At 47.5% G+C, this 25464-nt stretch overlaps 1 protein-coding gene and 1 non-coding gene across 2 annotated transcripts; one reads left to right on the forward strand and one right to left on the reverse strand.

Annotated features, from left to right (window-relative positions):
* TRIM16 (tripartite motif containing 16) lies at nucleotides 1-24970 on the forward strand. Its single transcript, XM_017659407.3, has 6 exons — nucleotides 1-875; nucleotides 6125-6220; nucleotides 11648-11881; nucleotides 13978-14143; nucleotides 14621-14716; nucleotides 19300-24970. Exons 1-6 carry the CDS (start codon nucleotides 384-386, stop codon nucleotides 19881-19883), a joined length of 1668 nt encoding a protein of 555 aa, XP_017514896.1. The 5' UTR covers nucleotides 1-383; the 3' UTR covers nucleotides 19884-24970.
* LOC118971577 (U6 spliceosomal RNA) lies at nucleotides 17718-17821 on the reverse strand. Its single transcript, XR_005060085.1, has one exon. It is a non-coding gene; the product is annotated as a U6 spliceosomal RNA (small nuclear RNA).
* Nucleotides 24971-25464: the final 494 nt, after the last annotated feature.

A 25464-nucleotide genomic window follows, 5' to 3' on the forward strand; every position in this document is an offset into this window, starting at 1 on the left:
GTTACAGCAGAGCTCAGGAATCTCCAGCCCCTTCCGGAGCAGCCACGGACACTACGGTCTTGGGTTGAGCCTGTTGGGGAGGAATGAGTCCCGTAGGAATAGAAGGTAGGGGGCTGGGCCGGAGGAGGGGCTGATCCCGCCCGGGTCCTGGGCCTGGCTGCCTGCGAGCCTGGGGCCGGCCGCCTGTCGCTGCCTGTCCTCAGCGCAGCTGGCTGCCGGCCAGGCCTGGGCCCTGGGACTGAACCGCCTCTGGGAGGGAGGAAACAGTTCAACTCCTGTGGCAGCCGCAGCCATCTAGGCGTGGTGCTCTTGTCTGACTCGGGCTGCACAGACCCTGGGCCAAGGGGCAGAGGAAGGACAGCTTAGGCGTAAGAGCCTTCCAGATGGGCGAGCTGGACCTGATGGCCCCAGGGCCACTGCCCGGGACCACTGCTCACCCTCTGGCCGCTCTCAGCCCAGACTCCGGGTCAGAAGAAGGAGGGGACATGGGCTCCCTGGGGAGTCCCCAGGGTGAGACACAGGCACAGGGCCGCGGCTGTGCATTGCGGGAGGCTCCTGGCGGCGAGGACGACATGGAGGTCCTATGTGACTTCTGCCTCGGGGCCAGCAGGGTGAGGGCAGTGAAGTCCTGCCTGACCTGCATGGTGAATTACTGCGAGGAGCACCTGCGGCCGCACCAGGAGAACAGCAAGCTGCATAGCCACCAGTTGGGCGAGCCGGTGAAGGACCGGGACCTGCGCAGCTGCCCTGCCCACCGTAGCCCCCTGGCCGCCTTCTGCCGCACCGATGGGCAGTGCATCTGTCAGAAGTGCGGCCAGGGTGAGCACAGGGGCCATGCCTCCGTCTCCCTGGATGCTGCCCGCAGAGAAAAGGAGGTGGGTGCTGGGGTCCTTCGGGAGAGGGAGGTCGGGCGAGGTGTGCGCAGGGAGAGCGGGCTGCCCACTTCCCTTCTGTGCTCTGAGTTCACCTGAAAGGAACGTTAGCCTTAGTACATAGCTGTTCAGGAAGCACAAATATTCATTGTAGCTGGTTTTGGAAACTGAACTGGGTCCCTCTTCCCCATCTCGGTCTTGCTGTCCCTGTGCTGTCTCTGTAGGTGTCTGTCTCTCCTTAAACTTGCTGGTTTCCTGCTATTTCTCACTCAACTTTTGGTGACTGGAATGTGTTTGGGTGTGGGGTGCACAAGTTGTGGGGCTTGGGGCAGTGATCTGTGTGGCAATGAACCTTGGCAGAAATTCAAGAGAAAAGAATCAGACCTTTCCCCTCATTTCTCTTTTCCTTTTTACCCAAACAAGAGACCAGTAGAAAGTACCTCTCTAGAGCTACCCGGTATGAAATGGTAAGAGCTTGGAAAGCACTGAGATAACAGCATTGGAAACTTACATGCAGGTACAATGTCAAGAATGGCTTAATTTAGGGAAAATAAAAGTTCCTTATCAGAGATAACAGGAGAGACTGAGAAACATCATGATCGCAGACTGTAATTTTATTCCCACCAGATGGGGAAACTGTTTCTAGAACAGCTAGCTTTTCTTTGCCCTAAAGATGAGAGCCTAGAGAGGTTCTTTGGGATGCATTTAGCAACTTACATAGTTTGTTTCTCATACTTTTGAATTTCATGAGCATTTTTTTTCTCATTAAGGAGGTACAGTCGACTTTTGTCCCACATTCCTCATGTTCATATTCCTTGCAGCTCCCTGCTTGCACTGCACACAGCTAAAGACCAATGGCACCTTCCTGGCCCCGTGTTCCTCGGCAGCAAAGGAAAGAGGTTTCTGGGAAAGGCAGTTGACTTGCCCCCACCCCCATGCTCTTTCTTAGGCATAGATTTTATCCAGTGTTAGTGGGAATTATTCTGGAAAGCTCTGTTTTCTAGATACCAATGAGTCACCATTTCTAGCTCTGGAAGCCAACTGTTTCCAGCCTTTCCAGTGTCAGGGAATTTCCCTGCTTTCATAACCATGAAGAGGTTCTGCATCAACAAAAGAAACAGAAGAAACAAAAGAAAAAGCTCCATGTAATTGAGGAAATTAGTTTTCATGGAGCATTGCTGTGTGCTAAATGCATTCTTGGATTTTCTCATCTGGTCCTCACATAACTCTATAAAGTGGCAAACTCTTTTTTATTTCCACCACATTTGTCCAAACTTGTACAGATGACTAAATCATGGAGTAAGGAATGGAAGTTTCTGAAAAGCTATCTTACTGAAGGAGCACAAGGGAAGGACCCCAAGATCTGAATCTTATAATCTTCCTGTTTTGGGTACCAAAACCTACCACACATATAGTAGAAATATTTAGACAAAGCAAGCTGCTTTTCCTTTTGGGTATAGCATCTGAATAATGTTACATCACAGGACAGTTGATGTATGCACATCGAAAAACTATCTCGACTGAATACTGCAATAGATTATACCAGGAAAAGGCCTCCCTCCCATGCTAGAAGCCCCCATCTCCCTCCCCAGAGGCAAGCATTTCAGAAATGTTTTGTGCCTGGAGCAGCATAGATATAATATGAATTTTACAAGTGTGAACTGGTACGTCATAGAGACTTGGGGGTGTTGTAATCCTGAGCAGGAGGAGCTGTGTAGGACATAAGTGGGACCCCACATCAACCGTCCTGGGAAAGAGCTGCACAACAAGCATGCCTGGGGAAGGGCTCGGGGCAGTTTTGGTGCTGAAAGCGGTCATGGTCATAGGTACAATGCAACGGCCCTGTGCTCCGGGGGTTTGGTGATGGTCCCAAGTCACAACCTCTACTTTCTGTCTGCCTAGCAGTGTTCTTGTCCTTTCTACCCTGTGTGCTTGTTTTTGGTGGAGAGACCAAGTTTGTTCTGTAACTGCAGCCACTCTCCAGGGTGGTTCTGCCACATCTCAGGAGCCAAACAATGTTTTGCAAGGAGTCCAAGAAGATACAATCCCTTGATGGGGCTGCAGCTGCCACCAGAATTATTTTGAATGTCTTACTGGATGTAATCAAGGCTCCAGAGATATTCCCTTCAGCTAGCCCAAGCCTGCTGGAGTGACTTGCTGAAGGTCACTTGGATCAGTAAGGACCAATTACTCAGGCAGGCGCATGCAAATGGCAAGGTCATCCATGAGGACATATGGCTGCCAAAATCAGGTCCCCAGAGCAATTAATTTCTCAGGTAACCAAGTGATCCTTTTCTGAAGCTCCATGGTCTCTAGCTATGCTAATGGGTACAAACTCTGGACTGGGGAGTTCTGGATGCTGTTTGGTTTTTTGTTCACTTCCTCTGGGCTTCCATAGCCTGGCTCTTCCTGATGGGGACCTCAGCTCTTTCCCTTCCTCCAGGCCAGCTTCTCGAGGCCCCTTAGTTTTAAGAGCACCTGGTCTTGACTGCTCTTGCCATCTCTGAATCTCAGGCTTGCTGCCATGGAAGGGAGGCTGTATGTGTGCCTGCATGCGTTGTAAAACTTGGATTCCTTCAGTGGCCACTTTCCTGTTTGTTCTGACCCCTTGAGTACGAGTGGTTCTTTCCTGGTCTCCAAGCACATTAAGCACAGTTGAGTGCTTCTTCAGTGTGAGCCTACACCATCTGTCCTTGGGCAGCGTGGGCTGGAACCAGGAAGCCGAGGTGCTCTGTGGCTCCTTGGAGTGCTAAAGGGCTCGCATGTGCCAAGGAGGGAGCGAGCATCGGGACTGAGGTCAGGGCAGGTCCTTGGAGGAGGGAAGACCTGAGCTGGGCTCTGTGTTGGATGGTGGAGTGCCCCAGTGATGGTGGTTACATCCAACCTCACCACTGGTTCCAGAAAGTTCTAGACTGGATGCTGCCCTCGGACCTGGTCTCCATGAGGAGCAGGAGGCAAGTTTTTGAGAGCCAAAAGTATTTGTGCTGAGCTGAGGAGCGGTTAACCAGCACTGCTCACAGCCTGTTTGCTGGGTGCCAAGAAGGGGGTGATTTGAGGCCATTCAGGAAAAGAGCTTCCTCTGGAAATTCTGAGGAATGCCGTGGACTCAGTGTTGTGTAACTTCTTTTTCCTTAAACATTCTACCAGGCTGTATGCCTTTCAAGAGCAGGGAGGGTGTTTTATTTGACTGGACTGGCAGCCAGTAGGTTCTGGGCAATTGACTGAGGGATGAAGCCAGGGTCTGGGGGGAATCCTAGTGCTACCAAATGCAAACTCTCCACAAGGGCCAGCATTGTGTGGGTCAAAATACAAAGGAACTGACACCATCTAGAATTTTCTTCTCTCTTCTCATGCCTCTGCTGTTCCTGTTTGCATCCCTAAACCCTGCCCACCAAGCTCAGGTGCCACCTCTGCCCTGAGGATGGAAGCTAAACGGTTTGACAAAAACCATATACCAGCAACACAGGTCTTCCCATCCCCAATACTGGGCCTTTTGCCCAGCATTTCTCATTGCTTTGCTGAAGGAGGTGCGGCTCTGGGCCCTTCCATGGAGGGCAGCCCTCACTCACTGGCATCACTGTCCCACTTTCATGCAGGCCCCACCTTGGCCTGAGTCATGTGCACAGCTGGCATCTTGGGAAGCCCTGGAGCCGGGGTCTGAGGCACCCCGTCATTTTCTGGGAACAGAAATGACTGGAGATACTGGTCTCCCAAAGTGGCCCCACCTTTTGTGGTAACTGGGAGGGCCTCCTCCTGGGGTGACTCAAAGAGATCCCCGTCAGGTACTCGATACTCGGGAGTCCTTTTCTCCTTTTATGGCAGCCTTCAGATAGTGGAGAGGCCCCCAACTGGATACTCTCTGGGTGTCTCCCTGTGGCTCTGGAGCATGCTGGGGCATTGCATCCTGTTGCTAGGGTGTATTCTGTTGTGTCTTCCACCACCTTTAAACACTAGTTTGCATTTCTGCTCTCCCTGAACAGGTCGCTGTGTGAGCCTTTTAGATAGACAGACCGAGGTCCCATGATTGCAGTCAGATAACGCCAGACTCCCCTGCCCATTCCCCCAGGGGGCATCAGGTTTCAGGTCCCAGGGCGGGAGCTCTCTGGGGCTCCCTCTGCTCCAAGTCAGCATCCCAGAGCCTGAGCAAATGTGACCTGCTTTCTGCAGAGTGAGGCAAGCCCCCTGCGTGCCTCTGTGGCCCTCCCTGGGGGCCTGGAATCCCCCCAGGCTTCAGTGGGGGAAAGAAGAGACACCTCATCTCTGCCCTCTGGGTTCTATTGGGGCGTAAGGACTCACAGTTCTGAATGCAGACTTCACTTATTAAAAGTACTTAAAGCGATTCTTTTTTGCTGTCTCATGCCCTTGTGGAAGTGGGAAAGTGACAGGGCTTTTGAAATTTTCGAAAGCTTAGGTGTTATGCCTTGGTACACTTCTTGGCAGAAAGTGCTTAGGGAGTCGCAGGAGGTTAGAGTGGAGTGGGTGGTGAGGTCAAAGCAGGCCAACCCCTGGCTCTCTGCCAGCACCTGCCTTGGCTGGGAGGTTCGCCCCGCCTGCCACCAGGAGTGAATGAGAGTCCGTGATGGGAAGCAGCCATCATAGCAATAATAATAATGCTGATGCTGATGACAATGGCATCACTGGCCTTAGTGAGGCCCTTACAGTGTGCCAGCTTCCTGACAAATTCTTACCAACACACACCCTCTCATTCCGTCCTCCCAGAAACCCTCTGAATTAGCCTCTGTGGCTATCCCCATTTTACAGGTGAAGAAATGGAAGTCTGCAGATGTTAAGTAGAATTTTCCAAAGTTCCAGCTGCAAAACAGAAAACTTGGGCTCCCCACCCCCTGCTCAATTCCTCCTTAGATCATTCTGGGGTCAGATGGCTTGGGTTCAGCTCCACCGGTGAACTGTGAGACCTGAGATGGGGGCCTGATTTCATCATCTGTAAAATGGAAATAATGATATTTGCGTAATATGGGTGTGGTCAGGATATGAGGTAATCCATATTAATGCTTGTAATGAAGACCAGTACAACACAACATATGTGCTCACTGCATTTTAGCTGATCTGTGCTGAGTTCAGCTGGAATCCAGCTGACCCTTCAGGCCTCCATTTAGGGCACTCTTTTAGGCTGGCTTCTGAGGTCAAACTTTCCTTTCAATGGAAGAAGAGTGGATAGCGCCATTGCTCCTGGGGACCTTCTGTGTGCACTGGGCTCCTTCCTCCTTAATACTGTCCTTTCCTTTTCTTAGGCTGAGCTTTGGAGCACCCAGTTAGATCTGGAGCGGAAACTCAAGTTGAATGAAAATGCCATTGCCAGGCTCCAAGCCAACCACAAATCTGTTTTGGTAAGTCTGGTCTGGGGTCACCCTCAGGGTTTAGCACATCTGGCTGCTGCTGCAGGCTTAGCCAAGCCCTTCGGGGTTGTGGGACAGGCGGCTGCAGGCCCAGCTGCCCTGGACATGGGCTCCCAGTGGTTTCTCAGCAGATGAGAATTTTATGTACAGATACTGTTGGCTACACCATGGGTGTCTTCACCTTGCTGTTGGGATTTGCTATGAAATTAGTTTGGAGTTCAAAACTGGCAAGTGATTTACTTTCTAATAATGTAGAGTAGAAGCAAGGCTGGTCCCGGACAACAGCATTCTTATTTTTACATTTGCATATGCTTTTCTGACCTGGAGAAAAGAGTGTGTTGGGGAATGGATGTGGTGTTTAGCTAGAGCTCCAGGAATTATCCTAGCCTCTTCCATCATGGGAGAGGGCTCTGCATGTGAGTCTCACCAGTCTTCTGTCCTGGGAGCCAGAAGAAAGAGTTAAGAGCAGCTGGATTAGTGGATGGTAACTTGAAAAGCCAATAGTGTGCCAGGCTACTCAGCTCTAGTCTGTCTGGTTTATGGCCACTTTCCATGCAAACCCAAACAGTGCCACAAATGCTCTCCCTAGTGGCAAGCCAATAACCACCACTCAGAAGAGAATGCAAAACACCTAACCTATGGTAATGAGTTAGCAGTATCATCTTTGCATACCATGAATTATTCTATCCATCCACCCATCCACCCACCCACCCATCTACCCATCCACCCACCCATCTATCCACACACCCATCTGTCCATCCATCCATCCACCCATCCACCCCATCCATCCATTCATCCTCCATATCTAATACATGTACCCATTTCAATTTAATTTCCTCCTCTTCAGTGTTTACAACTTATCACCTGCTCACAGACAGACACCTCTTTCATACCCACATAGTCTTAGGAAAAGAAGAAAAGTAATTGTCCCTTTAAAACCTCATAACTTCAGAGACTGTTGATTTCCAGGTTCACAATAATTTGGAGAACCACATGGAGCATCTTGCCTTTTTCCAGCTCTTTATTTCTTGGATTCTTTGATCCCTGCTCAGCGCTTCTCACATTGCCTGATAGCTGGGGAGGTGGTTATCACAGTGGCCACCATGTATGAGGGACTTGAAGACACAGAAAGATGACAAGACTTGTATGGTGCCCCTAGGTTAACGGAACAGGAGAACCCTGGACTGTTGCTCCCTCAACCTAAGGAAGACTCGGTACATTGACAGGCATATGCAACATCCTCAACCTTTTTAAACCATTAACTTGGGTACTTTGCTGTGTTTGTGGCCCCTCCTTTCTGTGGTCTTTATTTGTTGTCATTTGGGCAGTAAATGATATCCTTTGCACATTCCATCTTCATGTGGGGAAGAAGTTTTTCTCCATGGGATGGCTTAGGAATGAGGGTCACAAGCCTGTGGAACAGTCAAACCACTGATGTCCTTTGAGACCTCCTGCCATCCCCTTGCTCAGGAGGGCCTCAGCGGGGGAGAGGGGTTCTGGACACTAATGTTGTCTTAGAGCCATGCCTCTCAGCCTCTTGGTATCGTGCTTGTATGAGGAAGCTACATGTCATAATTATAGGGAATGAGTGGGTTCTGTGCCTTTTCCACAGCACCCTCATGTTGGCCCCCAGGCCCTGCCTGCCCCTGCTTTCTGGCAGTGATCAGGAGTGGGCAGGGAGCACCCTGTGGCCCCCAAGTGGGCAGGGAAGGGAGGAAGCGAGGCAGCCGGAATGTCTTAGTTACTTTGGAGCCTGGTGAAAATACCAACAGCGGTACTCCCCACCAAACTGGTTATAAGCAAAACCGGCTTGCCTCCTGAGAGATTTCTCCATCTTTACTTGTTGCAGTCTTGAAGTATAATTGGACACTTAGATTTAAATACATGTATGATTTAATTTTCTCAGATTCATAGGTTTTACAATGACAGGAGGCAATACTCGCAAATGGTTGACCCAGGAGTGGCTAGGAAGACTTGCCATCTTTCTCCTCTGGCCACTGCCCAGAAGCTCCCTGTACCCTTGGTCCTTCACGGTGTGGGCAGCGCTCCTGGACCAGCACCCATGGTGAAGTCCTGTGGGCTTCGGTTTAAAGGGCTGAGCCCGAAGGCCCTTCCCTGCAGTCCTCACAGGGCTCCAGCCCTCGGGCTCAAGCTCAGCGGAGTTGCCTTTCATCTCTCTTGTTCTGCCTCACGAGTGTGCCTGTGTCCACAGGCAGAGGTCAGGCTGTGGTTGCGAAGCTTCTGGGCTGCAGCCCTGCTGAGAGGCCCCATGAGTGGTGGTAAAGGAATGGGCTCTGGAGGCAGACAGACTGAAGTCAAGCCTTAGCTGTGTGATCTTGGGCAAATCCCGTCATTTATTATTGCCTCCCTAAGAAAGGGGACTGGGATAGTAGCCACCTCTTGGCCTTGCTCTGAGATAATGTGTGTATGGTGCTAAGAACAGTGGCTGCTGCATAAAAAGCACTTACTAAATATTAGTTATTATGATCACTGTTTTATGTAATTAAGAAAGAGACCAGACAGGCAGAGAGGGTCGTCATTCCCTGGCGAGTGAGAAGAGGGAGACAGGTGAGATGTCAGAGGGCTGCTGAGCCTGTGCCCAGCAGAGGCCCCGCCCAGGTGTGCTGCTGGGGCCCAGGAGGGGTCCAGGTAGCTTCCCTGGTTCTCAGGTCTTCGGTCTTCAGACAGTGACCTAAAGGCCCTGCCCACAGCCCAGTGCCTGTTTGCTGCCTGCCTCAGTCTCCCCTTCGTCGCCACCCTCCCACATCCCATCTGAAAGCCCTGAGCAGCTTGCTCAGGTGCTGCTGTTTCTCCCCCCAGGAGCCAGGGCAGCCCCACCACCAGGGCTCCAAAGGAGCAGAGACCACGGATGCCCTTGGGCTTCCCGGCCTGGCTCTGTGCTGCCTTCGCTTCTCAGCACTGCCGTGGGCTCCCACCTATTGTCAGTAATGCTCCCTGAGGCTGGTATTGCTCAGGGCGAGCCCCACGGGCATTTCCCCTTCAGAGCCGTGTCACGGCTGGAGAGCCCGCCTAGCTCTTACTGTATATAATTGCAGGATGCACTTCAGCAAGAAACTGTCTGGGAGCTTTGAAGTACACAGTAAGATTTATTATTCACAGGTTCTGGATGGCACACAACATGCTTGAGGGCCACACAGCAGGCAGTGAGGTCACAGGTAGAGAGAGAGAGGGAGAAAGTGTGGGCCTGGGGCTCTGTCTTTTGTTAGGGTCTGAGGATGGGGTGTCTAGGGTTTCATGGTGTGGGGAAAATGGAAGTTCCTATGGCCAGGATTCTCACCTGACCCTAAACTATCTGGTGATGTAATTGACCTACTGCTAGGCTACTGCTCCCACACCTGTAGGCAATGAGCTACTTCTGACTGAGCCATTGTATAAAGAGCTCTGCCCAGTGCTCTGGGAGGAGGCAGAGATGGAGGTGGATTATGGACCTGCAGACTGCTGGGTGCAGATGTGATTCTAGCACTTGACCTACTGCCGGGAGAATAAATCCAGTATAAACCCTTTACCCAAAGAATGTTCCATTGTCATTTCTCGGGTCTGAATCCATAGTGAACTTGCCTGGGGCTGAAACCCTCAGGCAAGACACATGGGTTCACCCTTTTAGGGGCAATTGGAGGCAATAAGAGTGGGAATTAGGGCATGGGCAGGGAGGAGTGGGGTTACTCAGTTATTTAGGTCACCCAGGGCTTTCTGGAAGTGAGGGCAGGCTAATTCCTTATCTGGTTGTTCACTAGGGGCTGTGTCACACAGCTGGCAATGCGTTAGTTCCACATGGATGTCTTTTGAAATGGTTGCCTTGGCAACCAAAAGCTTAATGTTAGGCCCCTACACTACAACCACCATCCTCCAAAGGCTCTTCCTGCGTTGGGCTTGAGGAATTTGGAGAAGATCTCCCATTTGCTCTCTTCCTTTATCCCTTTACCAGTTTATATTTTCAGTTCTGTTCAGCTGCCCTGACCTCGAGGAAGCCAATAGGTGGTAGAGCAGTTGGCAGGCAGATGAGAATGTAAGGAGGTTCTACCCCTCTTCCTGTCCATGCCCCCTCCAGTAAGGACACCCCTGCCTCCTTCCCCTCCTCATTCCTCCCGCCACCATCAGATCAGACTGATCAGAGACCAGGCATCCTTATGAGGTTGCATTCCTGAGCCCTGGTTGAGCAGAGGCCCCAGCCAGGCAGGAGTCCTCCTATCTGGTGTCATCATTTCTTCTTCCCATCTCCCTCCAAACCTTAAGGCTTGCACATGCCCTGGGCCCGAGGTCCCATCCCTTTGGGTCCTCTCCTTACCCAGCCCCCTTCCCCTCCTCCCTTCCTTCCCTACCTCCCTTGCCAGTGGAGGGAGTGCCCCTGCAGCCCCAGCCCTTGAAGGCATCTTGTCTTGGCTCCCTTTAGAGCCCAGGATGTTCAGGGCTGGCCCTGCTCCCGGAGGAGCAGAGAAGAGCACCGTGAAGGGGTGCTCAGAATGCTGTCAGATGGGATGTATGTGGGTGGGGACAGTGGGGGAGACTGAGGCAGGCAGAGAACAGGTTCTGGGCTGGGGAGTAGGGGTGAAGGAGTATGAGCAAAGGAACTTGTGTCCAAGACCTTTATATGAAGTTTAATGAGATAATTAATGGGTGTACAATGAGATGAGACTGGAGGGTATCAGAGGGGGCTGTCAGCACCGACACTTAAGAACTACTGAGGAGAAGAGGAAACCATTTAAACTTGGGTTAATGTAAATATGAAATCCACTGAGGGCATTTATAAAGGATGTTTAACCTGTGATAGGACAGCACCCACATACACAAGGACTATTGTACAAATCCTTAATATTTATCACATGGATTTTGTTTTCTGTTTTGTTTGGATGTACCATTCCATTCTGCACAGGTGGGCTCACCCTGCAACGCTCAGGTGCTGTGATCATCAAAAGCTTAGATGCGCTTTCAGCTCTGATGGACTCAGTAGGCAGTGTAACCTGACATAATGAAATGCTAAGAAAGCTGATTCATGCTACTGATTTGTACAAAGAAGCCAAAGCACTCATTCGCCACAAGAAATACAAGTATGAAGTATTCTGAATACTTACACTGCCCTGGTAGGAAAATTGATTTCAGAAACTTGAATAGTAGCCCTGGATTGTCAGAGCTGGATGGGGTCTCAGAAATATATAATTGAGTTGCTTAGCAAATGGGTAGAGACTGTTAAAGATTGATAAAAATAAGCTGTTAATATGCTGGAGAGTAAAACCTTTTTCCCAGGAACCCAGAACTCAGATGAGAATAAGAGCTTCCCTATTTATTGCATAGAAAATTGCTTGCCATGTCCAGTTTCTCAGGTTACATCTCTGTGTGCTGAGCTTTGACGAAGCCAGAAACCTCACTAACAGGTTCTTCACTAACTCCCTTGGTCACCAGGTGTCCGTGTCAGAGGTGAAGATGGCGGCCGAGGAGCAGTTTGAGGAAGTCCTTGCCGCCATGAGGAAGGCCCAGGCTGACGTGGTGCTCTTCCTGGAGGAGAAGGAGCAGGCGGCTCTGAGCCAGGCCAATGGCATCCAGACCTACCTGGAGCACAGAAGTGCAGGGCTGGAGAAGAGCAAGCAGGAGCTGCACAGGATTGCCGCCATCAGCAACACCGTCCTGTTCCTGGAGGTCGGGCAGGGGTGCAGGTGGATGCATGCATGTGGCTGGGGGCAGGGAGCGCCCTTGCCCTGCACACCTGTGGCAGATGCGGGAAATGTGGATACAGAGCCACTCTTTGATGAATGGGAGCATTTATAAGGGAGCCGTGGGGCTGAGAAACAGGTGTAGATCCAGCAGAGGGCAGAGCCTGGAATGGGTAGGGAGGACTTCCTGGAATGGGGAGGCTGGAACCAGGTCACAGAAAATGAGTAATGTCCAAGCAAAAGTATGTTCCATGGAGGGAACAGTGTATGCAAAGGCAGAGAGGTTTGAGGAAGCTCAGGTGACTTGGGGAACCAAGGTGCATGCGTAGGGCTGGAGTGCTGGAGGCTGGCAGTGATGGGAGGTGAGGCTGGCTGGCCAGGGCATCTGCTTATGATGAGGTTTGTCATGAGGTCACGGAAGGCAGTGGAGGACGTCAGATGGGGAGTGATGAGCTCAGGTCAGTGTGCTTTATAAACCACTCTGACAGCCTTTGGGAGCCTGCCTCCCAGCAAGGAGACAGGAGACCTGTTGCCTTTCAGAGCAGCTGTGTGTGCTGGTTGACTGAGGGAGGCCCTGCTGAGGGGATGGGACTTTCCTTTACACGAACCACTCATTGTACATTAAGCCACATGACGTTAGAGCAGATGTGAAGGACAGGCAGTCTTGCAGGTAAGGAGCACTAGGTTGGGTGTAAATTCTATCACCCTGGATCTGTCATTAAAATGGCTGTGTAGTTTTTAGTAAGTCACTTACCCTCTCTGTGTCTCAAATCCCTCACACATTAGACAATCAGATGGGAGTCAAAAATTTTCAAGGCTCCTTCAGCTCTAATATCCCTAACTACACATAATTTTTCTTGCACTTTTTGGATTACAACAAACATAAATGTTTATTATGAAAAAAGAACTTGGGAAATACAGAAAAATATGAAGGAAAACAACCACCCATACTCCTACCACACAAGGCCGACCAAAGTTAACTCTTTACTGAATGAGAGAAAGAGAAGCAGGCAGAGGGAGAGAAAAAATGCCGATGGACAGTCTCTCTTTCTGTCAGTGCCTTTGCTTTTCAGTATCAGAACAAGGAAAATATGAATAAATAGTTGGTTTCCCAAGTCATGAGTTTCTCCAAAGAAATAATTCCTTTAAATAATTTCTCTTTTATAACTTTAACATAAAAACTTTAATATATATAAAATTTATTTTAGTGTAAGATAAACTTATTTATTTTGGTTAAAGATAACTCCTTTTCCCCAAACTGTTAGCCATTTGAAAAGACAACATGTATCAGATAACCTGTCTTTTCCACCACTGATTTAAAATGTTACTTTAGTACTGTAGTGATACTAAATCTATATAGTGTTAAAATGTTTATCTTTTTCTCTATCAGCTCTCTGGTTTGGACTTTTTCTTCTCTGCTTTTAATCTAAGCATTTTGGAACAACTGTTTCAACCTAACTTTCCTGCTGTATCCCTCTGCTCTTCAATACTTGAATTGCATTTGAATTCTGATAATATATTACTTCTGAAAGGAACTTTTCCTGTTCACCACATTATTTTGAAGCTTAAGCAGTTTAATGTGATTACGTGAAAAACACTTTTCAAGCTGTAAAGCAAAGTATGAGAATTACAGAAAACGGTGTGTGGGATTAAGCTGACAAGGAGAAGCCAGCACCCTGTCTGATGACCTATCTGTGGATCTTCCAGGTTCTGCACCAGCTCCTGCATTTGCTACCATGGCTTGTGATTAAATTATCAAAAAAAAAATAGTTCTGAGGGAATGAACATAGCAGGAATGCTCCTGCCAAGTGGGTGGTTGGAATAAAATGTGCACTGTTTCTTGGTCCCCAGTCTGGACTGTATATTGGAGCTATTCATGGGTGTCTAGTGTCTCTTGATTTTTTAAAGTCCATTTTCCCAGTTCAAATAATAAATACTTTTGGTTGTCAGGTCCTGAGGTGGACACATTATATACACTTTCTCTGTGAACCCATGTTAAATCATCAGCCCATTTCACGGATGCAGCCCAGTGTAAGAAGTGCAGAGACCAAGGCAAGTAGTGCCATGTTTCCCTCCCTGCAGGAGTACTGCAAGTTTAAGAACACTGAGGACAGCGCCTTCCCCAGTGTTTACATAGGCCTCAAGGACAAGCTCTCCGGCATCCGCAAGGTCATCACGGACTCCACAGCGCACCTGATCCGGCTGCTGCAGGACTACAAGGAGACGCTGGAGGATTTCTCCAAGGAAGGTGAGAGGCTTTCTGGGCCGTGGGCTGTGGTATGTGTCCCTCAGAGTGGTTGATGGGCAAGGCGAGAGAGCCCGGGGAGGGAGGGCGAAATCGGGGAATACTGTACTTTCAAAGCCGTCCTTCAGTTTGACTGTGTTACTAATGGGCTTTATCCTGATTATTTTATTTTATGATTGAGACCCAGAGAAAGTAAGTTAGTCACATGCAATTGGCTGGCATTTCTGTGACTGGTTTCTGAGGTTGTTAATGTCTGTACTTTCAAGTGAAATACAAGCCAGTCTGGGAATCTTCTTCCTATTTTGCTTCATCCATGAGAGAAATGCAGTCTGCCGAGCATGATCCTCTGAGATAGGGGGTAGGGGAGCTCCAGCTCCTTCCTCTCCCAGGAAGCCCAGGGAAGATCGGCTGGGGAGTCCTGCCTCTTAGGTTATCCTGACTGCCTGGACCGTGTGCACTCATAACTCTCTAATTTTCTAGAGGAGTGTGACATCACAACTCAAGTGTCTGCCGTTGTTGAGCGCAAGTATTGGACCTCAAAACCCGAGCCCAGCACCAGAGAACAGTTCCTCCAATGTAAGTTGTGAACAGCCTCCCCTTCCCCAGTTATTGGTGTCACTGTAATGCTTTGCTAAAGCAAGGACTCCATCTCTCATGCTGGTGTCAGGTTCTTGCAACCTTGGGCTTATTCCTAAATGGCACATATTTAAAAATTAGGGTTTAAAATGTTTAACTTTTCATTTCAAACTTACAGAAACATTGTAAAAATAGGACAAAGAATTTCCATATACTTTTCACCCAACTTCTCCAAATGTTAACACTTGACTTAAGTATATTGATCAAAATCAGGAAATGAAAATTGCTACACTAACAAACCTTCAGAATTTATTCAAATTTCCCCAAGTGTTTCAACTAATATCCTTTTTTGGGCCTAAGGTCTGATCCAGGATCACTTATTTCCATGCCTCCTTGTCTCCCCCCATCTGGGTCTAGTCCCTTAGTCTTTCTCCAGCTTTCATGACCTTGACGCTTTTGAAGATGTTGGCTAATTACCAAACGGTTCCCTTTTAAGTCTGGTTGGGCCAAGTTGCATAACCCATTGTCCTAACCTTATGTGACATTGACCTGGTCTGTTGGCATTTTAAAAACGCTGCAGTTCCTGTCAATACTTAATTTTGGCTAACGAGTCCATGAACTTTCATCTCCTACTAGAGGAAGGACTATATCTATGTAGTCAAGACTCATTTTTATGACATTTGGCTAATTTATCTTTTTGGAACATTCCATTGAACCCCGCTTCTGCTTGTTTTCTGGAGACAACCACTGGCTGACTCACTCCTGGACCCCTTTTTTCTCTGGTTATTGTGTGGAGCCTGAGTTTCCGATGACTGTCCCCTATTCTTGCCATGGCTTCTACTCTTTTCCCAGGACCTCCACACTGTTCTTCACTCATTTTTATCTCCTTCCTGACAGAAGCACACCTGTATTTTACAAACAGATATAATATTTTTTAAATTTTTATTTAATTTAATTATTTTTATTTTGGTATCATTAATCTACAATTACATGAAGAACATTATGTTTACTAGGTTCTCCCCTTCACCAAGTCCCCCCCACATACCCCTTCACAGTCACTGTCCATCTGCATAGTAAGATGCTGTAAAATCACTACTTGTCTTCTCTGTGTTGCACAGCCTCCCCGTGCCCTCCACACACTATGCATGCTAATCGTAATGCCCTCTTTCTTTTTCCCCACCCTTATCCCTCCCTTCCCACCCATCCTCCCCAGTCCCTTTCCCTTTGGTAACTATCAGTCCATTCTTGGGTTCTGTGATTCTGCTGCTGTTTTGTTCCTTCAGTTTTCCTTTGTTTTTGTGCTCCACATATGAGTACCACATTTGGTACTTGTCTTTCTCTACCTGGCTTATTTCACTGAGCATAATACCCTCTAGCTCCATCCATGTTGCTGCAAATGGTAGAATTTGTTTCCTTCTTATGGCCGAGTAATATTCCATTGTGTATATGTACCACCTCTTCTTTATCCATTCATCTACTGATGGACACTTAGGGTGCTTCCATTTCTTGGCTATTGTAAATAGTGCAGCGATAAACATAGGGGTGCATCTGTCTTCTTCAAACTGGAGTGCTGCATTCTTAGGGTAAATTCCTAGAAGTGGAATTCCTGGGTCAAATGGTATTTCTATTTTGAGCATTTTGAGAAACCTCCATACTGCTTTCCACAATGGTTGAACTAATTTACATTCCCACCAGCAGCGTAGGAGGGCTCCCCTTTCTCCACAACCTCGCCAACATTTGTTGTTGTTTGTCTTTTGGATGGTAGCCATCCTTACTAGTGTGAGGTGATATCTCATTGTGGTTTTAATTTGCATTTCTCTGATGATTAGCGATATGGAGCATCTTTTCATGTGCCTGTTGGCCATCTGGATTTCTTCTTTAGAGAACTGTCTATTCAGTTCCTCTGCCCATTTTTTAATTGGATTATTTGCTTTTTGTTTGTTGAGGTGTGAGCTCTTTATATATTTTGGATGTCAATCCTTTATTGAATCTGTCATTTATGAATATATTCTCCCATACTGTAGGATACCTTTATGTTCTATTGATGGTGTCCTTTGCTGTACAGAAGCTTTTTAGCTTGATATAGTCCCACTTGTTCATTTTTGCCTTTGTTTCCCTTGCCCAGATATAATTTTAATATAAGAAACCAAATACCCTTTATCTTTAACATTAAAATAAAAGCAAAACCTATCCTATGAGAATGTGTCTTCTTTGACATCACAAATGTCTTTTTCCACACATGATATTAACTTTATCTCTCTGAGTATTGTTACGAAGTTCTGCCCTTTAATAGACTCAGATTATTTCACTTGTCAAAGTTCTGCAGCTCAAGTTGCCAACTTGATCCTTGTAGAGCTGGCCTTCTTCCTCCTTTACACATTAGCATTCTGACCTTGACATTCTTAAAAATATTATTGCCTTCTGGCACTAACAGAATGTTCCAGACCCATTCTGGTTTTCTGGTCTCAAGACATAAAACCACCTACTCTCCTAGGACTCCCAGTTCCCCTTAGATGAGAAGGATATTTCTGTTCAATATTTGGATGCTAAGGATTGCCAGACGAGTCAGTGGTGGGCAAGAGTTGTTTTTGATGCTGTTGGGGTCACTTTTAGGACCACAGAGTGGCAGACATTTAAAAAATATGCCTCGTTTTTAAGACTGTAAAAAAATTGCAATATAATTCACGTATAACATTGCATTAATCCTAGGTGTACAACATAATGATTCAATATATGTATATGTTGCAAAATGACCACCAAGTCAAGTTAACATCCATCACCTCACATAGTTATGAATTATTTTTCTGGTGATGAGAACTTTTAAGACCTACTCTTTCTCTCTTACCTTGATTATTCAAAAAACAAACAAACAAAAGACCCACTCTCTTGGCAACTTTCAAATATATAATACAGTGTGGTTAACTATGGTCACTAGGCTGTACTTACAGCCCCAGAACTTATTTATCTTATAACTGGAAGTTTACACCTTGGACCACCTTCAAAAATATGGAAGCTCTTCACGAATGTGTGTGTCATCCTTGCGCAGGGACTGTGCTCATCTCTGTATCCTTCCAGTTTTAATACTATGCTGCTGAAACGAGCAGCCATATGCCTTTGTATGGTGCACAGCTCACATTCATTTTCCCTTTTTACTTCTTGGATTGTTCTGCCCCCCCTTTTCTTCTAACGGGGTCTCATTGACTATTAAGAATTTTTTTTTTACCTCAGACACAGTTTGGAAAACTCTGAGTTAATCTAAGATAACTTTTTAAAGTAATGGTTTTTAATAGCTTTTAATATGGTAATTCATTTGGAAAATATATACGAAACATCTCTGAGCTAGAACCTCAGGACAGAGTCCCTCATGTAATGTGGAGCTTATAGATCAGAAGGACAAGCAGAGACATACACGCAGATAAATAGATTACTGTACATTGCAAAGAGTGCCATTAAGTGTAAGTGGCCAGGGCACTCAGAAAGGAAGTGAGGACAGGCATCTGCCTCAGTTTGGGGGTCACAGAGGGCCTCTTTGAGGACCCAGACTTTTACCCACCATCTGAAAGGAGAAGCAGGAATCACCCAGACTCAGGTCAGGGTGACTATCTCGTCACAGAGAGAAGGGTCTGTGCTAAAGCCCTGCAGTGGGGTCAGCGTTGGGCAGGTCTGAGGTCTGGGTGCTGGAGTGTGGTGGTCAAGGGGGAGAGAGCAGGAGACAAGACTGGAGACGCAGGCAAGGGCCAGCCATGCAGGCGAGTGGTCGCTGCTCTACCCTGTGAGCAAGGGGCACCATCAAAGGGCTTCACACCCGGGTGGCAGGATTTGCTTCAGCCTGCACCCTGGAACACTCACTGTGGCTCTGTCGTGCAGAAGGTGTGGAAAAGGTTCCAGAGAGTGACACGACCAGCAGGGTGCCTTTCCCACTAGTCTGGCGAGACTTGGTGGTGGCCGAGCTGGGAGGTGAAGCAGGGGACTGGGGAGAAGTGGGTGGCATCTCCAGGGCTTGCTGCTGCCTTTGTATGTGTGTCTGGGGGGGGATAAGGCAGGGTGAGGATGAGGGCAAAGAAATGTAAAAAATGACCTCAGTGGGACTTGAGCAGCTGCATAGAGGTGCTACTATTGTCTGGGACTGGGCAGAGAATATGTTTGAGGGAATATTTGCAAGTTCACCATGCTAAATATTGGTCAAATATTTTGTAAAGAAGAATGGATGAATCAAATGTGGGTATATGAATGCTTATTTCCTCAAACCCTTGCCAGCACTGGATAGAAGAGTGCCTGGCTTTCAACACCTATTTGTTGAGTGACTGAGCAAATCAATGGATTTTATTTCTTGATTCAGTTCAGCAAATAATACAGTAAGGGCCAAGGGCTTTGAGCTTCAGAAAGGAAAGAAGTGGAGTGATGCGTTCTCTACCTTCTGGTTTTTGCCCACCTCTTTTTTGGAGGGCACCAGTGGCCTGGGGAACTGAGAACAGGAGATGGTTGTTTTCTCACACCTTGGAGGCTGGCTGGGTTTTGACATGTTCTATCTGAATCACCTGTTGGTTCCTGACCTACTCTCCCTGCCCTCTGTATCTCCTCAGATGCGTGTGACATCGCATTTGACCCAGACACGGCGCACAGGTATCTCCGGCTGCAGGAGGACAACCGCAAGGTCACCAACACCACGCCCTGGGAGCATCCCTACCCCGACCTCCCCAGTAGGTTCGTGCATTGGCGGCAGGTGCTGTCCCAACAGAGCCTGTACCTGCACAGGTACTACTTTGAGGTGGAGCTCTCTGGCGGGGGCATCTACGTTGGCCTGACCTGCAAAGGCATCGACCGGAGAGGGGAGGAGCGTAATGGTTGCATTTCTGGAAACAGTTTCTCCTGGAGCCTCCACTGGAATGGCAAGGAGTTCACGGCCTGGCACAGTGACTCGGAGACGCCTCTCAAAGCCAGCCCTTTCCGGAGGCTGGGGATCTACGTCGACTTCCTGGGAGGCATCCTTTCGTTCTATGGCATAGAGCCTGATGCCATGACTCTTGTTCACAAGTTTGAGTGCAAGTTCTCTGAGCCAGTCTACCCTGCCTTCTGGCTTTCCAAGAAGGAAAACACCATCCGGATTGTGGATCTGGGAGAGGAGCCTGAGAAGCTGGCACCTGCCTCGGTAGAGGCTGCTCCATAGACTCCACCAGGCTTTTGCTAACTGTGAAGATGGGGCAGCAGCTTGCATTTTAAGGGTGACTTGGGGGCAGAGATCTCTGCCAGTGGTAGCTGGTTTTAGGAATCATGTGGGTCATGAACCAGGAGAAGGGTCTCCAGTTTCTCCCTTTTGCTGAGTGCTGGCCTGTCCTCTGTGTTTGTAGGCATCCTTAGGTGCCTGAATCCCCTTCTGGACCAGTGTTGTTCTATCTGCTCAGGTGAACTTCACACTGTGCCCAAGATTGGCAACCAGGAATCTTCAGAGAGATTAAAAAGATTGCAGAATAGCCATAATAAATTGTTAGCTTTATTGACCATTTCAAGCATCCCAGACCCTGTTCTGAGCGCTTCCTGGGCATTAACCTTGAGAGCAGCCCCACTGGGTTGATCCCCACTTTGCAGATGGGGAAACAGTGGTCCTGGGGGCTAGTGAACTTGCTCATTGTAGTTGCATGGTGAGTGAGTGGTAGAGCGGGGATTCAAACCTGACCAAGATTTCAACCGCTGCACTGCGCTGCCTTACTAGATCATGGGCATCGTGCACGAGGGAATAAACTCCACGACGAGCTACAGAGCATGGAAACTGAGAGTCTTAAATCGCCCATCTCTGCACCATGTCAACAGGGCCAGGCAGCTGTGAGAAAGCTCACTGCCTCACACAGCAGCTCATCCTATTTTTGGACAGTGAGGATTATAAGAAATGTCTAAATGGAGTCCAAGTGTTAGCCCCTGTGACCTCTGGGAAGGGGCCTCTTTCCTCTCTTCTGATGTCACCTGGATTATGTGCACTTGTCTGATTTCTCCTTCAAGGGGCAGCTCTTCAAGTATTTGAAGACAGTTCTCCTGGGAAGTACTCTTGTCTGGCCTTTCATCCTCCCCTCCCATCATTTCATCCTCTTTTGACAGACGTGCTCCCTCAGTTTAATGGCGAACATTCACCAAGGCTTCGGGCGAAGGGCAAACTGCCTAAATGGTGTCCCAAGGATAAAATGTGAAGCCCCAGTCAGGCTTCACCAGAAATGTAACTTCCTGCCTTTCCCTGTGATTTGTGTTAAGACAAGTCTCTTCCTCTAACCAGGCCGATGGTCCCATCTCAGGAGCACATTACTTGGGCAGCACTCGGCTTGTTTCCAGAAGAGCCCATCCTATATCTCTGTCCCAGGATTTAAAGAGTGTAGGATGTAGACTTTTTTGGGGGGTGCAGGGGAGGGCAGGGACTTAATCTTTATTTCTTTTCTTTTTTTTTATTAAGGTATCATTGATATACAATCTTACACTCAGGTTTCACATGAGCAACATTGTGGTTACTAGACTCCCCCCATTATCAAGTCCCCACCACATACCCCATTACAGTCACTGTCCATAAGCATAGTGAGATGCTATGGAGTCACTACTTGTCTTCTCTGTGCTATACTGCCTTCCCCGTGCCCCCCCCCCCCATATTATGGTGCTAATCATGATGCCGCTTAATAGGATGTGAACTTTAAAAAATTTGATTTTTATCGAATTAATTTTTTTCTATTTTAATTTCATCACATCAGAACTGCATGCTGAGATATTTTGATGCATGATTCTGCATCCAATTTATGAGCTCTCCTTCCTACCATACTGTCATCTTTGGTAACCTTTCTTCTTAAGTCTTAATCTTATTGATACATTGATTAGGGTAGGGCCCAATACAGAACCTGGCAGCACTCAGTATCTTTTGGGTTTGTTTTCAGCAAATTATGTATCGGTAGAACTGTACCTAAGATAGTTCACCTTTGCTCCTTTAACAATGGGACACCATGAAGGATTTTCAGGGGGCAGAAATCAACATAGGCTGTGAGTATTTACTTACTCATAATGCTGCCAGAAGGGAGAGTGAGATCAGCTTGGCCAGACTTGTTTTTATTGAACCACTGTGGGTCATTGATGCTGGCTACTTTATTTTCTAGTCACTCACAAAATACTTGATCAAACCATTTTTGAATTCTGTGGGTTAACATCAACTTGGGTAGTCTGTTGTTTCCAGAATTGACCTTATTTTTCTCCTTTAAAATCAAGAATATTTTTCCTGTCACCACCCTTTATACTTTTCCCTAATTTCCCAAAGATGCCTGCCTGGTGTTAGTTACAGTAGTAAACTGTGTCAGTCATGAGAGGTTAGGTCGGAATACCCGACCTCATATCAGAGGAACCCCTGGGAGGTCTCCTGACCTGTCTTGAGCTTCATTCCCCATCAGCTTTTTTCGTCCAGTGGTTTTCAGTTCCAAGACTTTTCTTCTTGTTACAAGAGGTCAAAGCAAAATTGAGAGTCAGGAGTATTTACTTTCTTTCTGTCATTGCCTCAGCGGATGGGCTTATCTTTTTTCTTTTGATCCCAAACTGAAAATTTCCTAAAACAAAAAAAAGAGAGAGAACGAAGGCCTATTTTTATATTCTCTGTCATTTCCCCAAAGCTGTGTAAGTGTGTGCCACTCTTCTGTGCTTACTCATATTTATTTCCTCACCCATTGTGTGGACTCATTTTGAGGAAAAGAAAATCTGAACTCATCAGGAGTGCCCCCCTGGTGGCAGATCACTTGTGATTGTAGAGGATGAACATAATTTTAGCTGTAATGTGATTTACTGTTGACTCAAATTCTGAAATCCAAGTGCACATGGCATTCATTTCCAGGAAACTTTCAGATTCGGAGTAAATTCCTGCATTGTCCCAAGATTATTGATGAAATGATGAGATAGGAATTTTGTCCCAATCACAGAGCCCTTTTGTCTTTAACTTGCTCTGGTGTGTTTTGGTGTGACTGTCTTAAAATCAAATTGAATTAACCTATGTGGCATTTATAATGTGCAAACCACCATGCTAGGTACTAAGATACAGTAACCCAGAAGACAGCTTGCTGTATCTTTTGGTCACAGAAGCTGATTTAAGTTGAAGTGAACAGAATTCGAATCTGAAGAGCTAATAGGAATCTACTATTCAAGGCAATAATAGGTGAGGCCATGTAGGAAATGCATTGCATTCCTCCTCTCGGTGTCTTGTACACTGCTTCTAATTTAACGTCATCTCAGGCCATCTCCAGTGACTGTTATAGATTGGGTTGCCGACTGACTCACACCTGATTACTTCCCATCTCTGCAACCAACTGCCCCCATTCCAGGGGCCGCTACTCCAGCCCCACTAGCCAAAGACAGAAGCGGAAGGAAAGGTAGCGAGCACACCTCCTTTTTGTTCTGGCTCCCTCAGGTATGGCGCCCCTCCCTCCCTCAGCACCCCTGAGGGGACACTGTGGTGGTAGGGCGGGAGGCCCTGGCAGGGAGGTGCACTGTACCGTGTGTGTCTGATATTCACATGCAGGGCTCACACTGTGTGTGGCTCAGGTAGAGGGACAGGTCACCCAGGCTTTCTTGGGACATGCTTAGTCCTTTATCTTTATTTCTGGTGTTTTTGAGAAAATCCCACCTTCTGCCCTAAGGAAGGAGGCCAAGTCCTGGACAGGAGGAGGGCAAGCAAGTCATTTAAAAGGACTGAGGGTCAGCATAGCAGTGATGGGTCATTTGAGATTAAAATCTTGTCCATCCAATTAATGACTTGTGCAGTGATCCTGATAAACTGAAAAAAATGTGCATGTGTGTGTGTTGATGTCTCATATGAAAAAGTACTTTTCAAAAATCCTACCAAGCTGCTGCAAACTGCAATTAACCCCTTACACTATCTCAGATGCTTTGCGCTATAGAATTGCACATTTTTGGTCTTTTCAGATTATAATGTGCTCTCCAGACGTTTACATAAAAACCCTTGTCATCCTTCTGTTCCAGACATTCCTCTCAGACCCTTCCTCCCTTGCTCTTGCTCCATCTTCCATTCAGTCTTGATTTTGAAACTGAATTTTATTTTCCTACTGGATACTCCAGGCTTTCCACTGTGATACGAAGGTAGTGTGGTTGGTTTTGGGTGTCCCATTGCTGGCCTCTGCCCAGGCACATGGCCCTCTCTGCTAGAAGTGCTGGCAGGGCCCGTGGAAGCCCAGGCAGGCTGGCAGGGGTAGTGGCAGGTGGCGATGGCCTTCGGGGTCCTGGGGCCCTGGTGCACTTAGAGGTGGGCTCCTGGGCTGTCTTATCCAGCTCTCTCTGGGAGAGGACAAGGATGCCTGGTTCTGTGCAACTAGCTTACTTATCCTATTGCTTAAGTAAATTTAGAGGGGCATGATAACCCAAAAGGTATGGGGTCTGCTTATTAATTTTTCTTGATCTTAAATGAGTAGTGTTTCCATTTCACGATGGTGTTCATTTCATTGTTCTCATCATCCTTCCATTTAGTGTTCCTTTTCCTCTCTGTCAAATAGATTCTGCGCTGACCTCAGTAGCCAGGCTGACAGTGGTAATGATTAGGGTCAGGACCCCATCCTGTTCCCTGGTAGGAGGCATGGGGACAAGGCTGCCAGAGGAAGGTGTCTTACTCTTCTTTCTCATTTTGCCTCCATTTTTTTCCCATACCCTTTCTCTCTTTTTTCTTTTCTTTCTCATTTCTTCTGTTAGAGCAGGCAGTTAGACATGAGCAGGAGAAAGGGGCCAGCCCATCACCAAGGAGGACTCCTCCCTGGCCAACCCCTCAGCCCTCCTTAGCGCCCAGTTCCACAGTCAAGGACACTAGCTGATCAGGAGGCCCAGACAGTCTAGGACACCTGGACTGTCAAGAGGCTCAGGACCGCAGGGGCTTCCCTGATTACAAGGCCTGCTCAAGGTCTGAAGACCTTGTTCGAAGGTAACCCTACCTCATTAAAATAACATCTAAATATAATTAGCATTGTGGCTTTGGCCCTTCTGCAGGCTTTGATTGAGTACTTATGGGTAAGGTGTCTGTGCACAGAGAAAAAGGTTATATGACCTAGAGCTGTCAAGCAACCTGTCAGTCAAATGATGTAAGATGCAGGGCAGGACTTCCTGCCATTTAAGAAAAAATAAAAGCCAACCTAATCCTCACAGGAAGCTGCTTCTGTTTTCCAGACAGCCACTCTCCTGTCTGAGGGTGTACTTTTTGCTTTAACAATTTAACCAATAAAGTCCTCTCTGCTCTTTTTCTTGCTATTTGGTCTCTAGACTGAATTCTTTCCTTTGAGAGGACAAGAATTGGGGAAACAATGCATTCCACCAGTAACACTTCCACTTATGCTGTTTTTGGCCTGCTCCTCAAATTGACCATTAGGACTGCAGGGTTTCTTGGTCCCCCATCTCAGGGAAGTGAACAGCCACCTTTACTGACCCCCAAGTCCTACTTCTCCTGGAATGAATTTGTCGCTCTATTTTTCATCATTGCCTTTAACTTTGGCATTCTGCCAGTGGAATCATTTTGGGCCTCAGTTTCTTCATATGTAAAATGGGGACACTGGACTCCCCACCTGCATCTCGGAGTGCATCCAGCCCTAAAACCTGGCCCTTTTCTTATTCACGGAACACTGGTGATCACTTTGCCTCCTTTACCAATGTATCATGTGTTATTCATCAGTGATAAATGCATAGCTAGAGCCCCCCAAAAGCTGCTAAGCTATTGTAGCATGGTTTTTAGGGCCTGTCTGAAAGCA

Source organism: Manis javanica, chromosome 4 (assembly GCF_040802235.1).
Source record: "Manis javanica isolate MJ-LG chromosome 4, MJ_LKY, whole genome shotgun sequence".
Classification (NCBI taxonomy): Eukaryota; Metazoa; Chordata; class Mammalia; order Pholidota; family Manidae; genus Manis; species Manis javanica.

What these genes read in the sequence shown, in the direction of transcription:
- TRIM16 (XM_017659407.3), top strand. Translation starts at nt 384, where the DNA reads ATGGGCGAGCTGGACCTGATGGCCCCAGGGCCACTGCCCGGGACCACT. An exon ending in GGAGGATTTCTCCAAGGAAG is followed by an intron (nt 14,144 to 14,620) that starts GTGAGAGGCTTT and finishes CTAATTTTCTAG; the next exon opens with AGGAGTGTGACATCACAACT. An exon ending in CAGAGAACAGTTCCTCCAAT is followed by an intron (nt 14,717 to 19,299) that starts GTAAGTTGTGAA and finishes GTATCTCCTCAG; the next exon opens with ATGCGTGTGACATCGCATTT.